This window comes from Maniola hyperantus, chromosome 10 (assembly GCF_902806685.2).
Source record: "Maniola hyperantus chromosome 10, iAphHyp1.2, whole genome shotgun sequence".
Lineage (NCBI taxonomy): Eukaryota > Metazoa > Arthropoda > Insecta > Lepidoptera > Nymphalidae > Maniola > Maniola hyperantus.
Window position 1 is genome coordinate 4,517,352 of NC_048545.1, and position 20,055 is coordinate 4,537,406.

Genomic DNA, 20,055 nt, shown 5'->3' on the forward strand with positions numbered 1-20,055 from the left:
TATATTATATTATATTATATTATATTATATTATATTATATTATATTATATTATATTATATTATATTATATTATATTATATTATATTATATTATATTATATTATATTATATTATATTATATTATATTATATTATATAAAATTGTGCACGCTAGCTCTTATCCACTAGCTAGGCTATCGTCACTTTTACCTATCAATGTCATTTAGGTATATTATCAGCATGAGAAAAAACCAGTTTGAGTTACCTTTTCTGGGAACGTCTTCGGTTTCCGTTGCCTAGGCGAAAGAAGATATAAAATATTGAAGGTACATAAATAAACAAGAAATGTCAAAATGAAAATACTTTATTGATCATTGCCTTCGGTAGAATCAACAGTGTCGCGTTTGTTCAGCAAAGAACGAAAATTGCGATTGTTAAGTCAGTTTACTCTGTCAACATCATTGCGCATAATCGCTTTCCTTTTCCTTGTGTTTACCTAAAAATAAATAATTTTGCGCCTAATAAGAATAGGTAAAGTACGCGACAGGTTGAAATGGCAATCGGGGAGGGAACGCCCCGCACAGCCCCCGCGCTAACCCAGTGCGGGCGAGTGCGGGTGTGCAGGGCGTCTCCCCACCTCATACCCCTGTTACTCATCTCAACCTGTCGCGGACTATACCTACCTGTATGGTACGTATAATTTATTTTCCTTTTAGAAACTGAATTCGACTTGCGACACTTATAAAACCGGTCAAGCGCGAGCCGGACTCGCACACGGAAGGTGCCATACCTAATGGTATGGCACCATTATGTACATTTTAATTTTTTTTAATTTACTTGGCGGCTATTTTGATTTTTTTATTATTTCTAGAGGCAAAAGAAATACATAACCTGTGAAAATTTCAACTCTCTAGGTAGCTATTATGGTTCATGAGATATAGCCCGCTGTAGACACGCTGACAGACACGCTGGAAGAACAACGAAGGTACAGTAATAGGGTCACGTTGGCACCCTTCGGGTACGGAACACTACAAACAGTCGATGACGCGACACTATGGCTGAGATCAGAGCGCACTTTGACTTTGCTCAGACTTAAGATTGAGTTAAAACGAGACAGGTTTATAAGTCTAAGCAAAGTCAGAGTGCGCTCTATAGATTTCACCCTATGTCGCTTGTCGCCGTCCTGCGTCACGATCGCGTCAGAGTGAACTAGAGTGAGGGAACTCTCGGTTTGATCCTCAATGATATGTCAAATATTAGGCTATGGTGATGTGAAATCAAAGAAAAATAGGGCTGTCTGCTGCAAATGTACTAACATTTTGACACCTGCCAGTGACGTCGAAGCCTCGACGTTTTGTTAGAAGTTCCCTAACTTCGTAAACTGTGATCGCGTTACCTTAACCAGAAATGTGTATTTTAGCGTTTAAACTATCGTGAGTGATTTCCATTATACATATATCACACACCGGCTTTACTCACGTGTTTAGTCAACGTTAGCCCGACTAGTTTCGAACCCATCCGGGGTCCTTTTTCACAGGGACTCAGCGCACGCGTCACGGTTTGCGGTTCGCGGCGAACACGTGAGTAAAGTCGGTGAGTGATATATGTATAATAGAAACGTGTATGTTGAAGATGTTATTCATAACCCCTTTTTCATGCTGACACTTTAATGCGTTCAAACTTTCAACACCTTTCTTCGCGACAGTATTCTGATTAATGAGGGTACAACGAAAACATGGTAGGTGAATTATGGCAAAAATTAATTAATTAAGTAGCAATTAATTCAGTTGTCGACACAGGGTAGATTATGCCTGCGGGCACCTGTCGTTGCGTGCTGGTGTGCCTAATAATTTATGAGTACATCTTTATGGGCTCTTTGTACTGAAATGGGCACATACAAGTACGCTAGAAGAGGTGTGGCAACACAAAATGACAGTTGGTTTTATACCGATTCCAAGCGCCCGTCCTAGTGTACCGGGACTTAAAAATGACACTGCTTCAAATGGTCTTCATGTACACATTGTTGACATTAGAACATTTAGTTACGAGTACCTACGCTATAAAATCTCTATCATAAAGATTTCTGTGGAGTGCGCTAACATCACGTTCACTGCTGCTATCAGCACCAAACTGGCGAAAATCAAGTTGCTTCAAAAACAGGTTGGCAATTGCAGTTCCAACGTACCTACTTGTACTAGTAGAGGTCAGTGGGCCCGTATAAATTTATCATGTTGGTGGCCATGCCATGTTGAAGTGATATATCTACCATAGAATACTAAATATGGTAATAGAAATGACAAGTTGGCAAACAAAACGGTGTAAGTGTTTTAATCAAAATATTTTTTGTTTTATATTTTATACTCCACTAAAAATTGAATCCAAAGTTCATGATTTCGATCACTAAAATACATCTCAAACTCATTTCGTGGTTTCGTTCAAAACGGAACAATTCGATTCAGAAATAATTTGGTTTTTGATCCTCTTGAAAAAATTACACCCTTAGGTACACTGTTTTCTTAGCCAGCTCCACAAATGGTATATTTGTACAGCGGATTTTTAGCATTTCAAAAGCACATTATTATCGCTGGCCATCCAAAGCTAAAAAAAATATGGCCTACTACTAAACTATGAAAACTATATACCTATGCCTGTTCTGGTGTTCACTAGATTATGTCTCAGAATACATAATAGTACATGTATAATGTATATATTATGTAAACATATACATAAGTAGAACACAAAGTTTCTTGCAAATTAATAATTTCAATATCAATTTCAATATGGCAACAAGCTCAATTTGAAGGTAGGTAGGTACTTAGTTAGGTATTCCAAATTCTGGTTTTATCGAAAAGTATAATATTATTTTGGGTAAAATAATACTTATAAGCTTTCATTAGAACCCCCGAGGGAAGGCAATTTCCATTGTTTTCCATTTATCCAATTTATTATTATGGTTGTTTTTTGTATTCTTTTAGCTTGTTTTGTGTGTCGTGTTCCTGTTTCATGTTAATAGAGTGAAGCCGAAGCGTGACGGTTTAATGAATAAGATATCACGGGAACAAATTCCGGAAAGGCTTTGTTTTGACTAAAAATATACGGTGCCTTTACGAGCTTTGATATATGGCAACGCGTGTGCGTTGAATTTTGCTTTTAATCCGAGAGCCCGGGGATTAAAAGTCTCATAGACCCCACCGCTATCGCCATGTTGTGAATCAAACGAGCCATTGATGAGAACTAAGTTTCTATTACTAACATACCGACATAGGTTTAAGCAAATATCATAACACGATATATTTTTACGGGTGAGTAGTATTGCTATACCTAAGCTTTTAAATGTTTTAATTCCCGGGCACGCACCTCTAACATAGCTGTGGTAGCCTAGTAGCTAGGACGTCCGCCTTCCAATCTGAGATCGGGGGTTCGATCCTGGGCACGCACCTCTAACTTTTCAGAGTTATGTGCGTTTTTAAGTAATTAAAATATCACTTGCTTTAACGGTGAAGGGAAACATCGTGAGGAGACCTGCATGCCTGAGATTTCTCCATAATGTTCTCAAAGGCGTGTGAAGTCTGCCAATCCGCACATGGCCAGCGTGGTAGACTATGGCCAAAACCCTTCTCACTCTGAGAGGAGACCCGTGCTCTGTAGTGAGCCGGCGATGGGTTGATCATGATGATGATGAAGCTTAAATGACGACACCTTTAAAATTGACAAATTTTTCCCGCATGCAATTCAAATGACCAAATCTTGGTTCATACCATTTCGCTGAGACATAATATATGTTTTGATACAACGAATTTAAACGCTCGGCTCTCTGACTATATTTGTTTTACTGTTTGGAAGTGTAGTGAATGAGGCACGTATAGCCTAGTTTCGTCAGCGTATACCTTGTATACCCATCGATTGTTCCGAGTAAGTAACGTTGATCCAAATCAGTGATTGGATGGATTGCTTTGTCGTTTCCCCTGTGCCTTGGAAATAAATTTTAGCTGTCGGTCCTGGATATTATAAAATTCTGTCCCCTTACTTACGTCCCCTTACTTATATCCCTCGTCCCTCCAATTCAACAAAGCAGCTTCACAAGCCATTTGGATTTAAATAAAGGTGAACGGTGAACCTCATCAAAGTTTCTATCTTTAGGCCTTCAGGCTGTTTCAAACTCATTTTAATATAGCAGCCTCCCAACGCGAAGAAATTTAGTTGCCTACGGAAAGCGTATTAAATCTGACTGTATTTTATTTAAAAAGGTAATGTAACTTGTTTTCGAGCGAAACAGTTTTTTTTGGATTTAGATTAAAAATATGGTGATCGCTGTCTATAATATAAATGCGGAAGTGTGTCTGTCTGTCTGTCCGCTAGCTTTTCACAGCCCATCCGTTTAAATTAAATACTCTTGCTCCTTTACTTGATCCGTACGATTACGTAGTAGGTATATGAAAATAAAATTTCATGGTAGTTTAATGATACCTACAAACTAAAATATTATGTGAATTGCAATACATCCAGTTAAATTGAATTACGAGACAAAATCCTCTATCTTAATTAAAATGAAAGATCTCATACTAATTCCATTAAAATTTATATTCATTTAAATAGCATTCATTAAAACGTTCTTGCTTTTGTGATCATGACAAAAGATAAAGCCTTTTAAATCCTGGACATGAAATTAATCTAAACTAGGTATAATATAACGCCTCTATATTACAGCAGATATAAGTAATTAAGTTCACGTAGTGCCTAGTGGTTAGGACGTCCGCCTTCTAATCGGAGGTCGGGGGTTTGATCCCAGGCACGCACCACTAACTTTTCGGAGCTATGTGCGTTTTAATTAATTAAATATCACTTGGTTCAACGGTGAAAGAAAACATCGTGAGGAAACCTGCATGCCTGAGAGTTCTCTATAATGTTCTCAAAGGTGTGTGGAGTCTACCAATCCGCACATGGCCAGCGTGGTAGACTATGGCCAAAACCCTTCTCACTCTGAGAGGAGACTCTGTAGTGAGCCGGTGATGGGTTAATCATGATGATGATGATGAACTAATCTCTGGTATTAGGTACCTACTGCTTAGCTGTCTCATTGGCCAAGTGATTAGCATGTTCAACTGCGGGTGATGATGTCCTGGGTTCGATTCCCGGGTCGGGTCGAAAATAATCCATATTAGGTTTTTCTGTTAAGAAGTTCTTGAGAATTTCCTTGCTGTTATTGATAACAGCTAGGAAGTTAGTGATGTATCACTCCCGTGCCTCGGAGAGCACGTAAAGCCGTAGATCCTGCGCCTGATCTCTCTCCAGTCGTGTCGGATTTCCATCCCATCAGGCTATGAGAGTGAGGGAATAGAGAGTGCATTTGTGTTTGCGTGCACACTTGTGCATTATAGTATCTCCTGTGCAGGTGGGTAGCCTCTGGAGAGATTGGCCGGGAGGACATCTGTCTGTCCTTCTGACCGTCTGTCCGTCGTGTCTGTCAAGAAAACCTATAGGGTACTTACTTCCTGTTGACCTAGAATCATGAAATTTGGTAGGTAGGTAGGTCTTATAGCACAAGTAAAGGGATAAAATAATAATATATCACAAAAAAAAAATTGTTAACGAAAATTTTGCGTGAACACCATTAGTATGAACCATAATATACTGTATTTTAACAACAATTAATACTGAAAATAACTATTTACAGAATAGTTTGTAAGCTATGACCAAAACAAAGGAAGATTTTTTGGGTATTTCTTTCACGGTTTATTGCAATGATATAGCTCGGAAAAGAAATATTCCATAAACCCAAAATATGATATTCATAATTATGTACGGAACCCTAAAAGAACGAGGTTCGACTCGCACTTGACCGGATTTTTTAGCTACTGTTGTTTTGCGGTTATGTCAACATCGCTTGGAGTCGGTTGGAGTCGTTAGCGACACGTCTCTAATGTATTTCTTAGTCTCAACGTTAATATAAAGCTCGTGAGATAAAGTTGGGGTAAACTTTGACGTCTTTAATCAACACTTTAAGAAGTTGCTTGCGTGATATACATAGGGGAAAATGGTTTCTTAAGCGATATTAATATAAATGTCCGTGTAAATTATTATGTTACCCACTTTATTTAACTTTGATCCAATCTTCATTTCTGTAAAGAAACGATTTTATCAAAATATGTATAACAGAGAAGTAATTTAAACGTCTAAAATAATATGGGATTCATATTTTCAAATCCATAAATAATTGTTAATTAGGCACTCAATTAGTGCAAAAGTGTATGTTTATCTGCCTGTCTGCCTGTCGCCTTTTTACGGTCTAGCCGCTGAATCAATCTTGAGGAAATTGGGCACAGGGATAACTTCCATCCCAGAAACGAAAGCAGTCAGGATTTTTAAAACAATAAAAACAGAAAAGTATAATGCGTATAGTTTGACTAATCGCGCGCCATTTTAACTGTAAGGTATGTGTCAAATTTCATGTGAAAAGTACGATTCTAGTCCTTATTTCAAAGGTAAGGTGACACCTCACGTTGTAATTAAAGTAACACCTTACTTTTGGCATGGCAGTTCACCCATAGAGTTAAAATGGCGCATGAGGAGTCATTTAGTACGAACTAGGTATATCTTTTTGTATGAAAACACTTCTCATCTCAGTACAGTACCTACTCAGTACGGGAGTTAGTGAGAAATGTCCAAATTCCATCGATTTGATTCGACAGATGACCACTAATCTAATTCGAAATGGCTCTTACTACAAAACAAACGTGTTTTTGGGTTTTGGATCAAACAAGTTCATGTGTGCACTTCAGTTGTAAGTTGGCTTACTATAAACCTTTGCAAATTTTTCAGACCTGAACGAGTTGTCGAACCCCCTTTATTGGTGAGGGTCACAATCCTCAGCAAAGAAAGAATACAAAGCAAATAAACCTATAAGCTAATAAGCTTATGCTCGCGACTACGTCCGCGTGGACTACACAAATTTCAAACCCCTATTTCAAAAATCCTTTCTTAGCGGATGCCTACGTCATAATAGCTACATGCCAAATTTCAGCCTGATCCGTCCAGTAGTTTGAGCTGTGCGTTGATAGATCAGTCAGTCAGTCAATCCTTTTATATATTTTAGACTATAGCTTATTACCGCGACTTCGTTCGCGTGGACTACACAAATTTCAAACCTCTATTTAACCCCCTTAGGGATGAGTTTTCCAAAATCCTTTCTTAGCGGATGCCTATACGTTATAATAGCTATCTGCATGCCAAATTTCAGCCCGATCCGTCCAGTAGTTTGAGCTGTGCGTTGATAGATCAGTCAGTCAGTCAGTCAGTCACCTTTTCATTTTATATATTTAGATTTGGGTGGTAACAACAGCTCTTATGAATTCAAATGAAACACTAATCGATAACTAATAGCTCGAACATGCTACAACAAACAACAGATAAGATTAGAATCTCTTGATTGCGTTCCTTCCATTAGCATCATTGTGAGCTTCTGTACAAGCTATAACATGTGCTATAACTCTGTTTGCGACCGTCATTTGGCGCTACATAATGTAACTAATGATTATAATCTACTAAAATGTTATTTCGTGATGAAACTAAGACTGAGATCTGTAGAGCGCACTTTCACTTTGCTCAGACTTAAGATTGAGTTAAAACGAGACAGATTTGTGTGAGAGATATAGCTCTGTCCCGTTTTAACTGTCTTAAGTCTAAGCTAAGTCAAAGTGCGCTCTATAGATCTCACCCTGAGAGCTTTACTGCTCTTCAGTCTTTACTCGCGATCTGAGGACATCCCTTTAATACAATACAGTACTTGGATTGGTAAAAAGTGATTATAGCCTAGTTAAGTGAAACGCCTTCTATTTGGAAGAACCGCCCCGCGGTTGGACCCCACGCACATCTTACTTTTCGGAGTTACAAGTAGGTAAATACAACATGTAAATAGGGAAGACGCAGCGTTGGAAGACCCCCCACTAGGTGGACGGACGACATCAGACGAGTCGCAGGAAGCCGCTGGATCCAGGCGGCGCAAGACCGTGGCGTGTGGAAGTCCCTACAAGAGACCTAATATGTCCAGCCGTGGACGTCTATTGGTTGATGATGATGATGATCATGATGAAATACAATATGCGTTTTAAGCAATTACATATCACTTTAATCACTTTAACAGTGAAAGAAAACATCGTGAGGGCACCTGCATGCCTGAGATCTCCATAATGTCTTCAAAGGTGTGTACGGTCTACCAATACACATTTGGTTAGCGTGGTGGACTACGGCTTATTTATTCTCAATCGGAGATGAGACTTGTGCTCTATGGGTCAGCGTGGCGATGGGTTGAGAATTGAAATGGTGAGTTTTTGTGTCTAATTTAAGTAGGTAATATTTTTAATGAAATTAGTTAATTTTATTTTCTAAAGTTTAAGCGTAACCGGTAACCTGCCCGACCCGCGTCTGGAGAGTTGGTTAGGTATATAATATAAATCATAACTCATACTATTAAGATAATAATATCTTTTTACTCATCAGTCAGAATAGTTCCTAACTTCCTACACCTAACCGCTATGAAGCCTGAAGCATACAAGTAACATAGAAATTCATAGAACATAATATTATGTAAATTGTTCCGGAAATGCTATTTTATCTGAAATCTGTATAGTACATAGATATTTTATAGCTCCATGAAAGTTTTGCAGTGCGGTGTGATGCTGTTTAAAATTCACGATTCGCTCTGCACACAATGAATTAAACTGGGACGCATTCCGAGCACTGTAAATTTTGTGCTTATTCCATCCATACTCCATATTATAAATGCGAAAGTGTGTTGCAACTACGTCCGCGTGGATTTAAGTTTTTTTTTAAATCCCGTGAGAACTCGTTAGTTTTCCGCTTATGAAGAAAGTAGCTCATGTCTTTTTCCGGGATGCAAGCTATCTCTGTACCAAATTTCATTCAAATCGGTTGAACGGATGGGCCGTGAAAAGCTAGTAGACAGACACACTTTCGCATTTATAATATTAGTTTAGTATTGTACAAAAACTCAAAGCGCGAGTATTTAGCAGGGACGATCAGCAGAGAGATTCGTTTCACGTGATATTGAGAAAAGCTCCGGGCTAGTACCTACCTACCTACTCACTGAGAAACCCAGAATCTCGTCATCGAATAGCTAGTTCGACTAGTGACACCACTAATAAGGAACGAATTTATTATTTAACCTTTCACTTGTTTATTCAAAGTATAATTGCGCCGAGGGGCCGCCGGTAAAGTGCGCTACATTTTAATTTTCGTGCTGGGAAAATGGGAATTGCTTCAAATCCCGCTCTCAACAAATGAGAACCATTGCACAACCTACTTTATGTTTTTCTTTTTTAATTTGTTTTGTTAACAATTAATTAGGTCCAGTATAAAAAGAAAATAGATCAGTCAGTCAGTCACCTTTACCTTTTATATATTTGGAAGATTAGATCCAGGAATAATAATGTCATTATTGCTAGAAGAGTGCAATGTTTAGCTTAGAAAGTATGTTGGAACATGCGGAAAGTATTCGAAAATTTCTAGGGCATAATAATTTTAAGTAAGTTTCATTCGAAAGGAATTTTTTTACTATATTTCTAGTATCACCTCAACATAATCAGTACCCTTATTATAAATGCGAAAGTGTGTATGTTTGTTGGTTTGTCCTTCAATCACGTCGCAACGGTGCAACGGATTGACGTGATTTGTTGCATGGGTATAGATAAAGACCTGGAGAGTGACATAGGCTACTTTTTATCCCGGAAAATCAAAGAGTTCCCACGGGATTTTTAAAAACCTAATTCCACGTGGACGAAGTCGCGGGCATCAGCTAGTTCATAATAATAATTTACATAATGATTACAATGTAGAACATAAAAAGACAATAAATATACTTAGTACCGTCCTAGAACAGTTTCCGATCGCCATGTCGGAGGATTTTTTTTAAAGAATATTAGCCAATCATGACTAATATTGCCCTTTCCCCTCCAACTAAGCGTTAAGCTTGTGCTAGGAGTAAGTACGACAATACAGGTGGGGTTTGAGCCGGTTTCGGTTTTCAGTCCGCTCCTCTTACCGGTGAGCTATTGAGGCTCTATTGCTATATGTTTGTTTTTTACCTGGAACCATGGAACATTTAAGCAAAGTTCCTTACGTAATATGTAAGGGCATGCCGCACGTGTCCCCGATAATAATATGATTGTAGTTAATTAGTCACGTGCATATACAAGTTAATGAAACATTTACCCGCATACGTGGGTAATGAGTCGACGTTTTACTAGAAGTTCCATAACTGTCGTCAACTGTGTATAAGAGCGATCACGCATCCGATCCGAGTCCGTGAAAATACGGATGTAAAAAATATCTAGGTACATCTTATGTCATACAAATAGTTCTATGGTAACTTCGGATCGTATTTTCACGGACTCGGATCGGATGAGTACGTAACCGACCTAAGACTACAAATTATATCTAAGCTAGTCAATTATAAAACAGGAAGCGTTATGAAGTTTATATAAAAAACTAAGGTACCAGTCCATAATACCGGGGACGTGTCTTGTATTACTTAAATAAGGGATGGTATGGTTAGCAAAATGGAATGGCTCATCACAGGCGTGGCCGTGTTTAATAAGAACAATAAGCATGTACGTGTTTGGACCACCTTTATTTAAGTTGAAATAAGTTATGAAGCGAGCATTTCATGTCCGTTATTTTGAGTGCGGGCTGTAAAGGTAAACGTTACAAAGGTGTACGTCAACGAAATAATTCCTCTTATGGACTGACTTTCCTTTGTAGTTCAGTTTTAATTAAATCAACTACTTTAGAGGTTTATGCTTAGCTTTTCTTTGTGTTTTTGGTGCTTAAGTATGGTTGGTGAAAATGTATTTGTACTTCAGAAATAAATGTATTTAGAGATCTCCCAGTAAAGCTTTTCATATTTTTAGTAAATATTTTTGAACTGGCTACGACTTTTGAGGTAAAATTAAACTTTAAAAGATTGTTTGATTCAATGTTAATCAGGTAAAAAGGTTCCTATAGATTAGATTAAATAACTACTTCAATAATACTTTTATTATTTGACTAGCTGATGCCCGCGACCTCGTCCGTGAATATTTAGGTTTGTAAATATCCTGTGTGAATACTTTGATTTTTCGGAATGAAAAGTAACCTATGTCACTCACCAGGTGCTTAACTATATCCATGAAAGGACCCGACTCCATTGCGAGGTGATTGAAGACCAAGCAACATACAAACACACATTCAAATTTTTAAAATGGGTAGTAATTGATTAGAATATTATTACCTCATAAAACTTTTATCCGGTCAATTTGGGTTAGAGAATAATAAGCAAACTCTGCAATACTCGGCTAGGACAAAGTTTGAACCTTTAGCCCTATTTTTAATCTCTTTGTTGTTTTTCGTCTGAAAACTTTTAAATCGCTCTGTAGTGCAGTACATCCCGTAAGTAAGTGCGGGAGTAATGAGGAAAAGAGGTTTCAGTGAGCGGTTCATTAGTTTTACCCCACTAGTGAGACGAGAGCTAAATAAGCCGTGAACTTTACTCGGGATTTTATACGTGAAATACGGAACCACATTTACAACATATAGTAGTTGTAATATAAACACTTCTTGTTATAATGACGTACCTATCTCTTACTACTGACTAAAGACCAAATCTAAGGAGCTAAAACGCCTACAACTTGGGGATTCAGCAGGTGACCTTTTAGGGTGAAGTTACCCGCTAATAAGAAAGGAGTTTATTGAAACCCACGTTACTGCGTGATTTGTGGAAAATCATGTAATACTGGCATGGGCTGATAAAGTAGATCTTTACATAAAATCTAGGTAGACAAAAATCAAGGGGCCTTTAATACTCAATTAATGAGCATACTTGTTTTCTAAAATATACAATTTTGGTACAAAGTTGTTGTTGGTTTTAAACATTTTACTTCAGGGCAGCGTTCAAGAAGCTTCGAGATGACTTCTTGTTCAAAATTCCTCAGTGCTTGAAGACCAAAGTCTTCGAACAGTGCGTGTTGCCAGTGATGACATTATATTTATCCGAGACATGGTCGCTAACTATAGGCCTCATAAGAAAGCTCAGACTCACTCAGCAGGCGATGGAGAGAGCTATGCTCGGAGTTTCTCTACGTGATCAAATCAGAAATGAGGAGATCCGTAGGAGAACTAGATTTCTGAACATTGCTCAACCGGTGGCGAAGCTGAAGTGGCAATAGGCAGGGCACATAGTTCGGAAAACTGATAAACGTTGGGCTCTCAAGGTGCTGGAATCACGACATCGCACCGAAATGCACATCGTTGGAAGACCCCAAACTAGGTGGACGGACGATATCAGACAGGCGGCGCAAGACCGTCGCGTGTGGAAGTCCCTACTAGAGACCTATTTCCAGCTGTGGATGACTATCGGATGATGACGACGATGATGATGATGAAACATTTTACTACGCAAAAGTTTCTTTTCACTGGAAATTATTATCTCCAAGGAAGTTCATTAGCGAAGTACCTAATTAGAATTGTTTCGTTTGGAGCTTATTCCAAAAATTCCCTTGGAAAATTTCTTTTTTTCCATAAGTACCTTATTTTTATGCAAAATTCGTAAATGGAACGTGAATGGATGCCTTTTACTTATAAACTAAAACATTTAGATCTAAATAATTTAATGTTAAATTTTCATTTCATTAATTCATTTGCTTTCATGTACATTGGATGGTGGATGCTACATACAATAGTGATGCCCGTGACTTCGTCCGTGTGGACTTAGGTTTTTAAAAATCCCGTGGGAACTATTTGATTTTCCAGGATAAAAAGTAGCCTATGTCACTCTCCAGGTCTTTATCTATACCCATGCAAAAAATACGTCAATCCGTTGCACCGTTGCGACGTGATTGAAGGACAAACCAACAAACAAACACACTTTCGCATTTATAATAAGGGTATACCTACTGATGAGGCCCTTTCAGCTACTCTGTGCTTTCAGTGCATTGCAAATACAATTTTTTGTGGTAGGTAGGTTGTTGTTTATAATAATTAAAATTTAAAATACAATCAGTGTTAGAATGCCTTTCTCTTCCTAGTTTCTTGTCGGCTCTTCTCAGAAGTTCTTACTTCCGAACCAGTGATAGAGTTGCCTTTGTTCATTACCCGACAGGAAATATTGTACATCGACCTTTACAAAGAGATAGCGGTTTCATAGAGCGTTGTCTCTTACGTTGAGACCGATTAAACGTTACATAGGTATGAGTGACAAATACAACGCTCTACGAAGCTGAAATCTCTTTTTAAAGCTCGATGTACAATATTTCTACTGTAGGTAGCGTTATAATTCGATGACAGTATCTAATATTTAAAAAAAAATCTCGGCTAAGGTCCTAGATTTTGATTTTTGAACAGAAAGTACAGAAAAGCTTGCATCCGGGAGATGAACATAGTTACTCTCCCAGAAAACCCACGTGTAAGAGGCAGCCGCGCCGTCCATCTTAGCTACCTCTTACAGTAAACATCAAATTAGTATAATTGGACTGGGGCTGCCGGATACTAAATACACATATAATAATCAAGCCTGACATCCGTCGTCTCCCTTTTTCTCTCCTTCACTCTCCACCGCTTTTCAAATATAAGTCAAAATACAAAACATTGACAGAAGTTTTACATAACCTAAACCTAAATTCATGCGAATGAAGTCTCGGGTAGGTACCATTTGGAATTCTTAAAAACTTCTGAATTTCAGGAATTTTAAATTTCATATTTCCAGGGAAAATCTCATAGTGCCTGCGGGAGGTAGCGATACATACCGGAACAATTCCGTAAATCTCGCCGAATTGGGTAGCTCCGGTACGGGATTTACAGGATGTGATTACGTCTGCTAAGCCAACCAAATAGATCATTAACTTAACCGCGGATTACGACCTAAACAGACTCTCAATCAACAGATAATACAGGTGGAAGTGCAAATTAGGATTGCTTAATGACGGTTTTTATTTCAGTAACTCACAATTTTTCATTAAAAAAGAGTTTTATATAATACTAGCTTATGCTCGCGACTTCGTCCGCGTGGACTACACAAATTTCAAACCCCTATTTCACCCCCTTAGGGGTCGAATTTTCAAAAATCCTTACTTAGCGGATGCCTATGTCATAATACCTATCTGCATGCCAAATTTCAGCCCGATCGGTTCAGTAGTTTGAGCTGTGCGTTGATAGATCAGTCAGCAGTCAGTCAGTCACCTTTTCATTTTATATATTTAGATTTCCTGTTCGCATAAGTTTGTTATATAAACCGATTTTGATTGAAGACAGAGCAATTCATTTCTACCTGACTTTGCTTCTAATAGGTGCAGTAGGGATTCTTCGTTTACAACTTGGCATAGTATATAGTAATAAAAAAGTGAAAGGAAAAGCTGCACGCTGCACGTCTCTACACATATCTATTATACCTATTATATAATTTGTATATCTTCCTATTTGCTACGAAGCCAGGATATTTGATATTAGGCATCTCATATACGGGAGGCGCAGCATATTGATTTTCATAAGCAGACGTTGCAATATGGCATAATATTGTGTATTTGTGTTGATTGAACCTTTGAATCACTCTTACTCTGAATCATTTTAGCGTCGTATTAAAGGACATAATATTTACAGGACTTTAAAAAGAAAATGAAAATATGTTAGCTAACTATGGCAAAGTTATGCCAGGAATATTGTAGCTTTCTACTGGTGAATGAATTTTCAAAATCGGTTCTATAGTTCCAGAAAATATTTCCTTCAAACAAACATACAAACTTCGCCTCTTTATAATATTAGTATAGATATATGTAATATGTGAATTAAAATTCTACCAGCAAGAGCATTTCAAGTGCACTCAAACATGAAATCACGGATTCCGTAAAAATTCGAATCGAATATTCTGTGAACATTTCAACTCTCCACCTATTGCAGTTCGTGAGATACAGCCTGCTGACAGACAGACGGACGGACAGATAGCGGAGGCGAGGACCTCCACCGACACCCTTCGGGTACAGAACCCTAAAAATGTTACGTTCTTTTGTGGCACTGGCGAAGTCGGAGCACAGTTCACGACAGTTAGGGAACTTGTAACAAAGCGTCGAGGCTTCGATGGGCAGGCGTCAAATTTTCCTAAGAAATTTTCCTACATTTGACGCGAGGTAGCCTATGAATCGCCTAATATTTGACATAATATGGTCTTTTCAGGATCAAACCGAGTGTTTCCTTACTCTAGTTCACTCTGTTCGGTGGGCGTCGGCAAATTTAAATCTAACTGAAAAGCGTACGTACCGCTCCACGCCGACACGGAATTTCAATTTGCCGTCACCTGCAACTGCACTCTATGATTGAGCACTAAATCATTCATTTCATACCTTTTCCAACCGTTAAACCTGGGCTAGACTCCAATATCTGTGGGTTAAATGCATTCTACGATTACAGCAGACTTTTTTATTCAGATACAAGTTAACCCTTGACTGCAATCTCACTTGGTGATAAGGTTAATATTAAAAAGGCAAAAGTTTGTAAAAGGTAAATAGAACGTTATGTCATTCTTCGCGATGCAAGCGAAACAAGACATACAGACATTTGTATTTATAATATTAAGTATGGATTAGCCCATGCGGTTAGCCTTTTCCCTTTGTAAAGTGTCTGAAACAAGTTAATTGAATTGATTTATAAATTAACATTCAATTTACATAAAAACTCAATTAGAACGAATTTTAATAAACATGAAAAGTCGTTCATCTCTAAATGAAAACGCGACCCTAATAAATAATTTGTGTAGACCCAATTAATTTTTTACACAAAAATATTATCCATTTTCTCGACTGTATTGTTGCCCTCTAGCTCTATGTAGGAATTTTTATTTTATTTTATTTTATTTGGGACAGTAAACAATTACATATTAAAAGTTAAAACTAGGTACGACTTAAATCTAACAAAATTGACAAATTAAATCCACTACACTATCCACTGCTTACTACATACAACTAGGGCGACACAACATAAACAAACTACTATTGAGTTTGAGAATAATTGAGCAGTATAACTACGAGGTTAAGTTCAGAATTGCATCACGGCTTGATCTTTTAAAAAATTCCATCTAAAAAACCCAACGTCGGCACTTGGCAGCTAGTTGGTTGGCACTAGGTGGACAGACGACATCAACGAGTTTCAGGGAACCGGTTGATTCAGACTGTGCAAGACCATGGCTCGTGGAAGTCCGTAAAAGAGAGCTATGTCCAGCTTCAGACAGTAGTTAGTAGTTTGAGCTGTGCGTTGATAGATCAGTCAGTCAGTCAGCCTTTCCTTTTACATATTTAGATTTCTCATACAACTCTGACATTTTCTCTCCAGTGTAATGTTTTCACGCAGAAAGTTACAAAGAAGGATCTCTATTCTGTAAATTTTAGCTTAAAACAAAATATTGCAGAGTCAAAAATGAAATCCTCCACACATTTATTAAACTGCAGGAAGGAAAAGTTTCACAAATCTTTTTAAAGTATATCCATAAAAGAATAAAGTCTGGGACAAAATTTTCTAAACTTGGACGGCGCGGCGGTGTCGGGGAAGAGGCGTTATCATCGGAACACAGAAGTTACGCAATTTACATAAATTCCATATTAAGAGCACGCGTAGCTCCAGGCAGTAGGTAGGTACTTATATCTAATATCATGTCATAATCGATTTTTTGACTTAAAAGATTACCTATATTCCCTTCACCCTTAAATCGACTTCCTTATTCGGCCGTACTTTTTCTAAAAGCGGCTAACCCCAAATAGTTTGTGAATATAATATATAACTAAAACATGGGAATTTAGAAAAATAATAAAAATATTTGATGTTTGGATCAAGCTATAAAATAACTACAAAAACGTTGTTCTTACGTAGCATTCTTTTTTAGAAACATAAATTTTTGAAAATTTCGATATTTTTAACGATAAATCAAAATTCACCTGTTGCAACTATATACTATAGTTATATCATTGTCATTTATGGTTTATGTAAATTATTTGTAAATTTAAAAAAAATACAAGTTTGACCTCGGTGTAATACCTACGGTTCTTACTTTTTCAATAAAAATCTAATCTATATAATATATAAAATTCAAAGTCCTGACTGACTGACTGACATATATATCAAACGCACAGCCTAAACCGCTGGTCCTAAATAAAGTTTGCTTTAGTTCGTTTGCTTCACTGTTGCCACTAGCAGGCAGAGTCATCACTAGACGTTCACATTCCCTTCAGCATCTTTACCATTCATTATCCTGGCATTACCAGAATTTCCCTTAATTCATGTCATAGAGACTACGCAAACTAATTAAAATTTGTTAACACATTCAGAGTTTCAGGCAATTAACGTTGAAGTATTCAGACAATGCGATTGAATCACGCAAGTACCTACTCGTTCCTACTTAGCCTAAACATTTCATCTAATAATAACTTTACTACTTAACGAATATTATGTAAGTAGACTAATTTCTAAAATTGTGTGTAGTAGGTATAATATTGCCATTATGTAATTTTAACTGCTTGTGATGTAGATAATTTTATTAAGCCCGCACTGCGAAATTTCACCACGCGATTTTTTCCGCAGAATTCTGTTACAGAAATTTGTTTGAAGCCGTTCGCGCGTATTTTTTTCGCGAATGCGTGCGTCTTGATATAAATTCATAATAATATGTCACATATTCTAAATCCATACTAATATTATAAATGCAAAAGTGTGTCTGTCTGTCTCCTAGCTTTTCACGGCCCAACCGTTCCACCGATTTTGATGAAATTTGGTACAGAGAGTTGAAAAGTTCTCACAGGATTTCAACAACCTAAATCCACGCGGACGAAGTCGCGGGTATCATCTAGTTCTTCTATAAAAAATGTACATTACTTCTATAAAGATGAACATACATCGATAAGGCCGAACTGAGAACCACCTCCTTTTTGGAAGTCGGTTAAAAAGAAGAGCTGACTGCCTGACTGACTGATCTATCAACGGTAAACGAACAGCTCAAACCACTGAACGGATCAGGCTAAAAGGCATGCAGATAGCTATTATGACTACATATAATATGACGTAGACATTCGCTAAAAAAATTATTTTTGAAAATTCAACCCTAGAGGGGGTGAAATAGGGGTTTAATGTAGCAGTGAAGTTGTAGGCATATTAAGCTACTTCTACGAATAAAATCACACGGTGAAAAATCGCAATATGAGCTTATTCTTATGGATTCAATCTGAGCTCTTTATTTTTCAGCGGTGTGCAGAAAGTATTCAATTTGAAAGATCATGATATCGCCGGGAGGTTCGGGCAAAGTTCGGAGAGTACACAAATTGAAGGTAATTGCGTTCCGTGGCTATCCCCTTCTCTTGTTTATTTGTGTTCGGGCAATTAACCTCGCCGTTTATTCACTAGATTTTAATTAACTAAGTTTGAATAAAGCAGTGTTATAATCAATAATATTTAATTTCATTTTTATTTGAAGTGTTGCAATATACAGAGTGCAACCAGAACGCTGGCAAAAACGAAGACCGGTGACAGTAGGTACTGATATGATACTACAAAAAAAACGCGAAAAAAAATATATAAAAATCCAATAATTTTGTAAAAGTTTACGATATATTGCAAATAAAACATCTGAGTGACGTTAGAGGTCAGTGAAAGTTGCGTAAGTAGGCCACTCAGAGTCAATGCCGTAGGCCGAGTTTTGCGCGGTATATATTGTGGGTTTGAAAAATACTAAATCACTAAAACAACAAAATGAGGCAAATGGTTATTGGTATTAGATTGTGTTTACACCCTGTATAACATCTAAACTAAGAAATGTTATAAAGGGGAAGGATTTTTTTTGTAATAGATTAACTTTGAAACCATTAAACCGATTTTAATCATTCTTTCATCATTAGAAGACTTTGTTATCCAAAAGTAACATTGGCTGAAAATTATAATATATGTACTGCGGACGAAGTCGCGGGCAGAAGCTACTCTTTAATAAAACCCGTAGTTCTGATTTAATTATCATAAAGCATAAGTAGGATGTATACAATAAAGCAAAGATTTTCTTGGAAATAATAAATTACATTTAATGATAGTGTAGATTGGGTAGTCTCCACCACAGCTCTATTCATAAAAGTTCCAAAGATGTTTCTAGGTATAAGTGCATTCAAAATAAACTGGCGTGTTTCCACTTGAGACCGTCATTAGCAATAACAATTAATTAATTTATTCGGATTAAGTCGTGGCGGGTGAATTCAAAAGTATCAACACTGGTTGGTTTGCAACAAAATATTAAACGTTGAACCGGCACCTTGAAAATGAATGGGCTCTATGAGTGTTTGGTTTATTACCCCTATTGTTTACGTGACATGTCGAATGTAATCCTATTGTTGCTAATTGCTAATGCCGGTCTCAAGTGAAAACACGCCAGCTTATTTTGAATGCACTATACCTAGTCTTTAAATTCCAATAAAATGTAGTAGACTATAATTATCTGGATATTCAATAGATGGCAAAGTAACATAAAGTCAGAAAAAACTACTAGCTAGTTAAGTGAAAAACAGTGGAAGCTTATTCTGGTCAAATATGGTATCGGAAAATTGCGATTAAAAATCATATTCTGAATACAATACTTTGTGGTCAGAGCAGACATAAAATACGGCCTTATTAAATAAAAGCGCTGAAATTTTTATACAGTAAGTACCTATTGTAATATTTTTATCAGTGTATAAATAATAATAGGTATAAATTACGGCCAGTTTACACAAAATATTGCAGCGGCAAAGCGGTTTTGTCGTGAATTATGAATACATTTTGCTGCGCGCTTCTGTGGCCACCGTATTTTGGATTCTGCTATTTGTACCGGTACACATTTTAAGTCCCAGACACATATAACGCGCGACGGAACGCGACAACTGCTCATTAGACCATCACACAAATCGCGCGTATATGAGTACGTTTACACAGTCTCTCCGCCGAGTTAATCTGACTGTTCCCGCTCATCTCGGAAACTACCTACTAGGTATAATTTAGATTACCATCTTCACCAATAGATGAATTCTTGGTGAAGATTT

General features: G+C 37.3%; 1 protein-coding gene across 1 annotated transcript in view; it reads right to left on the reverse strand.

The window, feature by feature from the left end:
- Nucleotides 1-376: 376 nt before the first annotated feature.
- LOC117985822 (uncharacterized) overlaps nt 377-20,055 on the reverse strand; it is a 53,132-nt gene continuing 33,453 nt past the window's right edge. Inside the window, exon 5 of the mRNA XM_069501157.1 lies at nt 377-473. Coding sequence (XP_069357258.1) covers nt 470-473 — 4 coding nt within the window. The 3' untranslated portion in view covers nt 377-469. The remainder of the gene's footprint in view (nt 474-20,055) is intronic.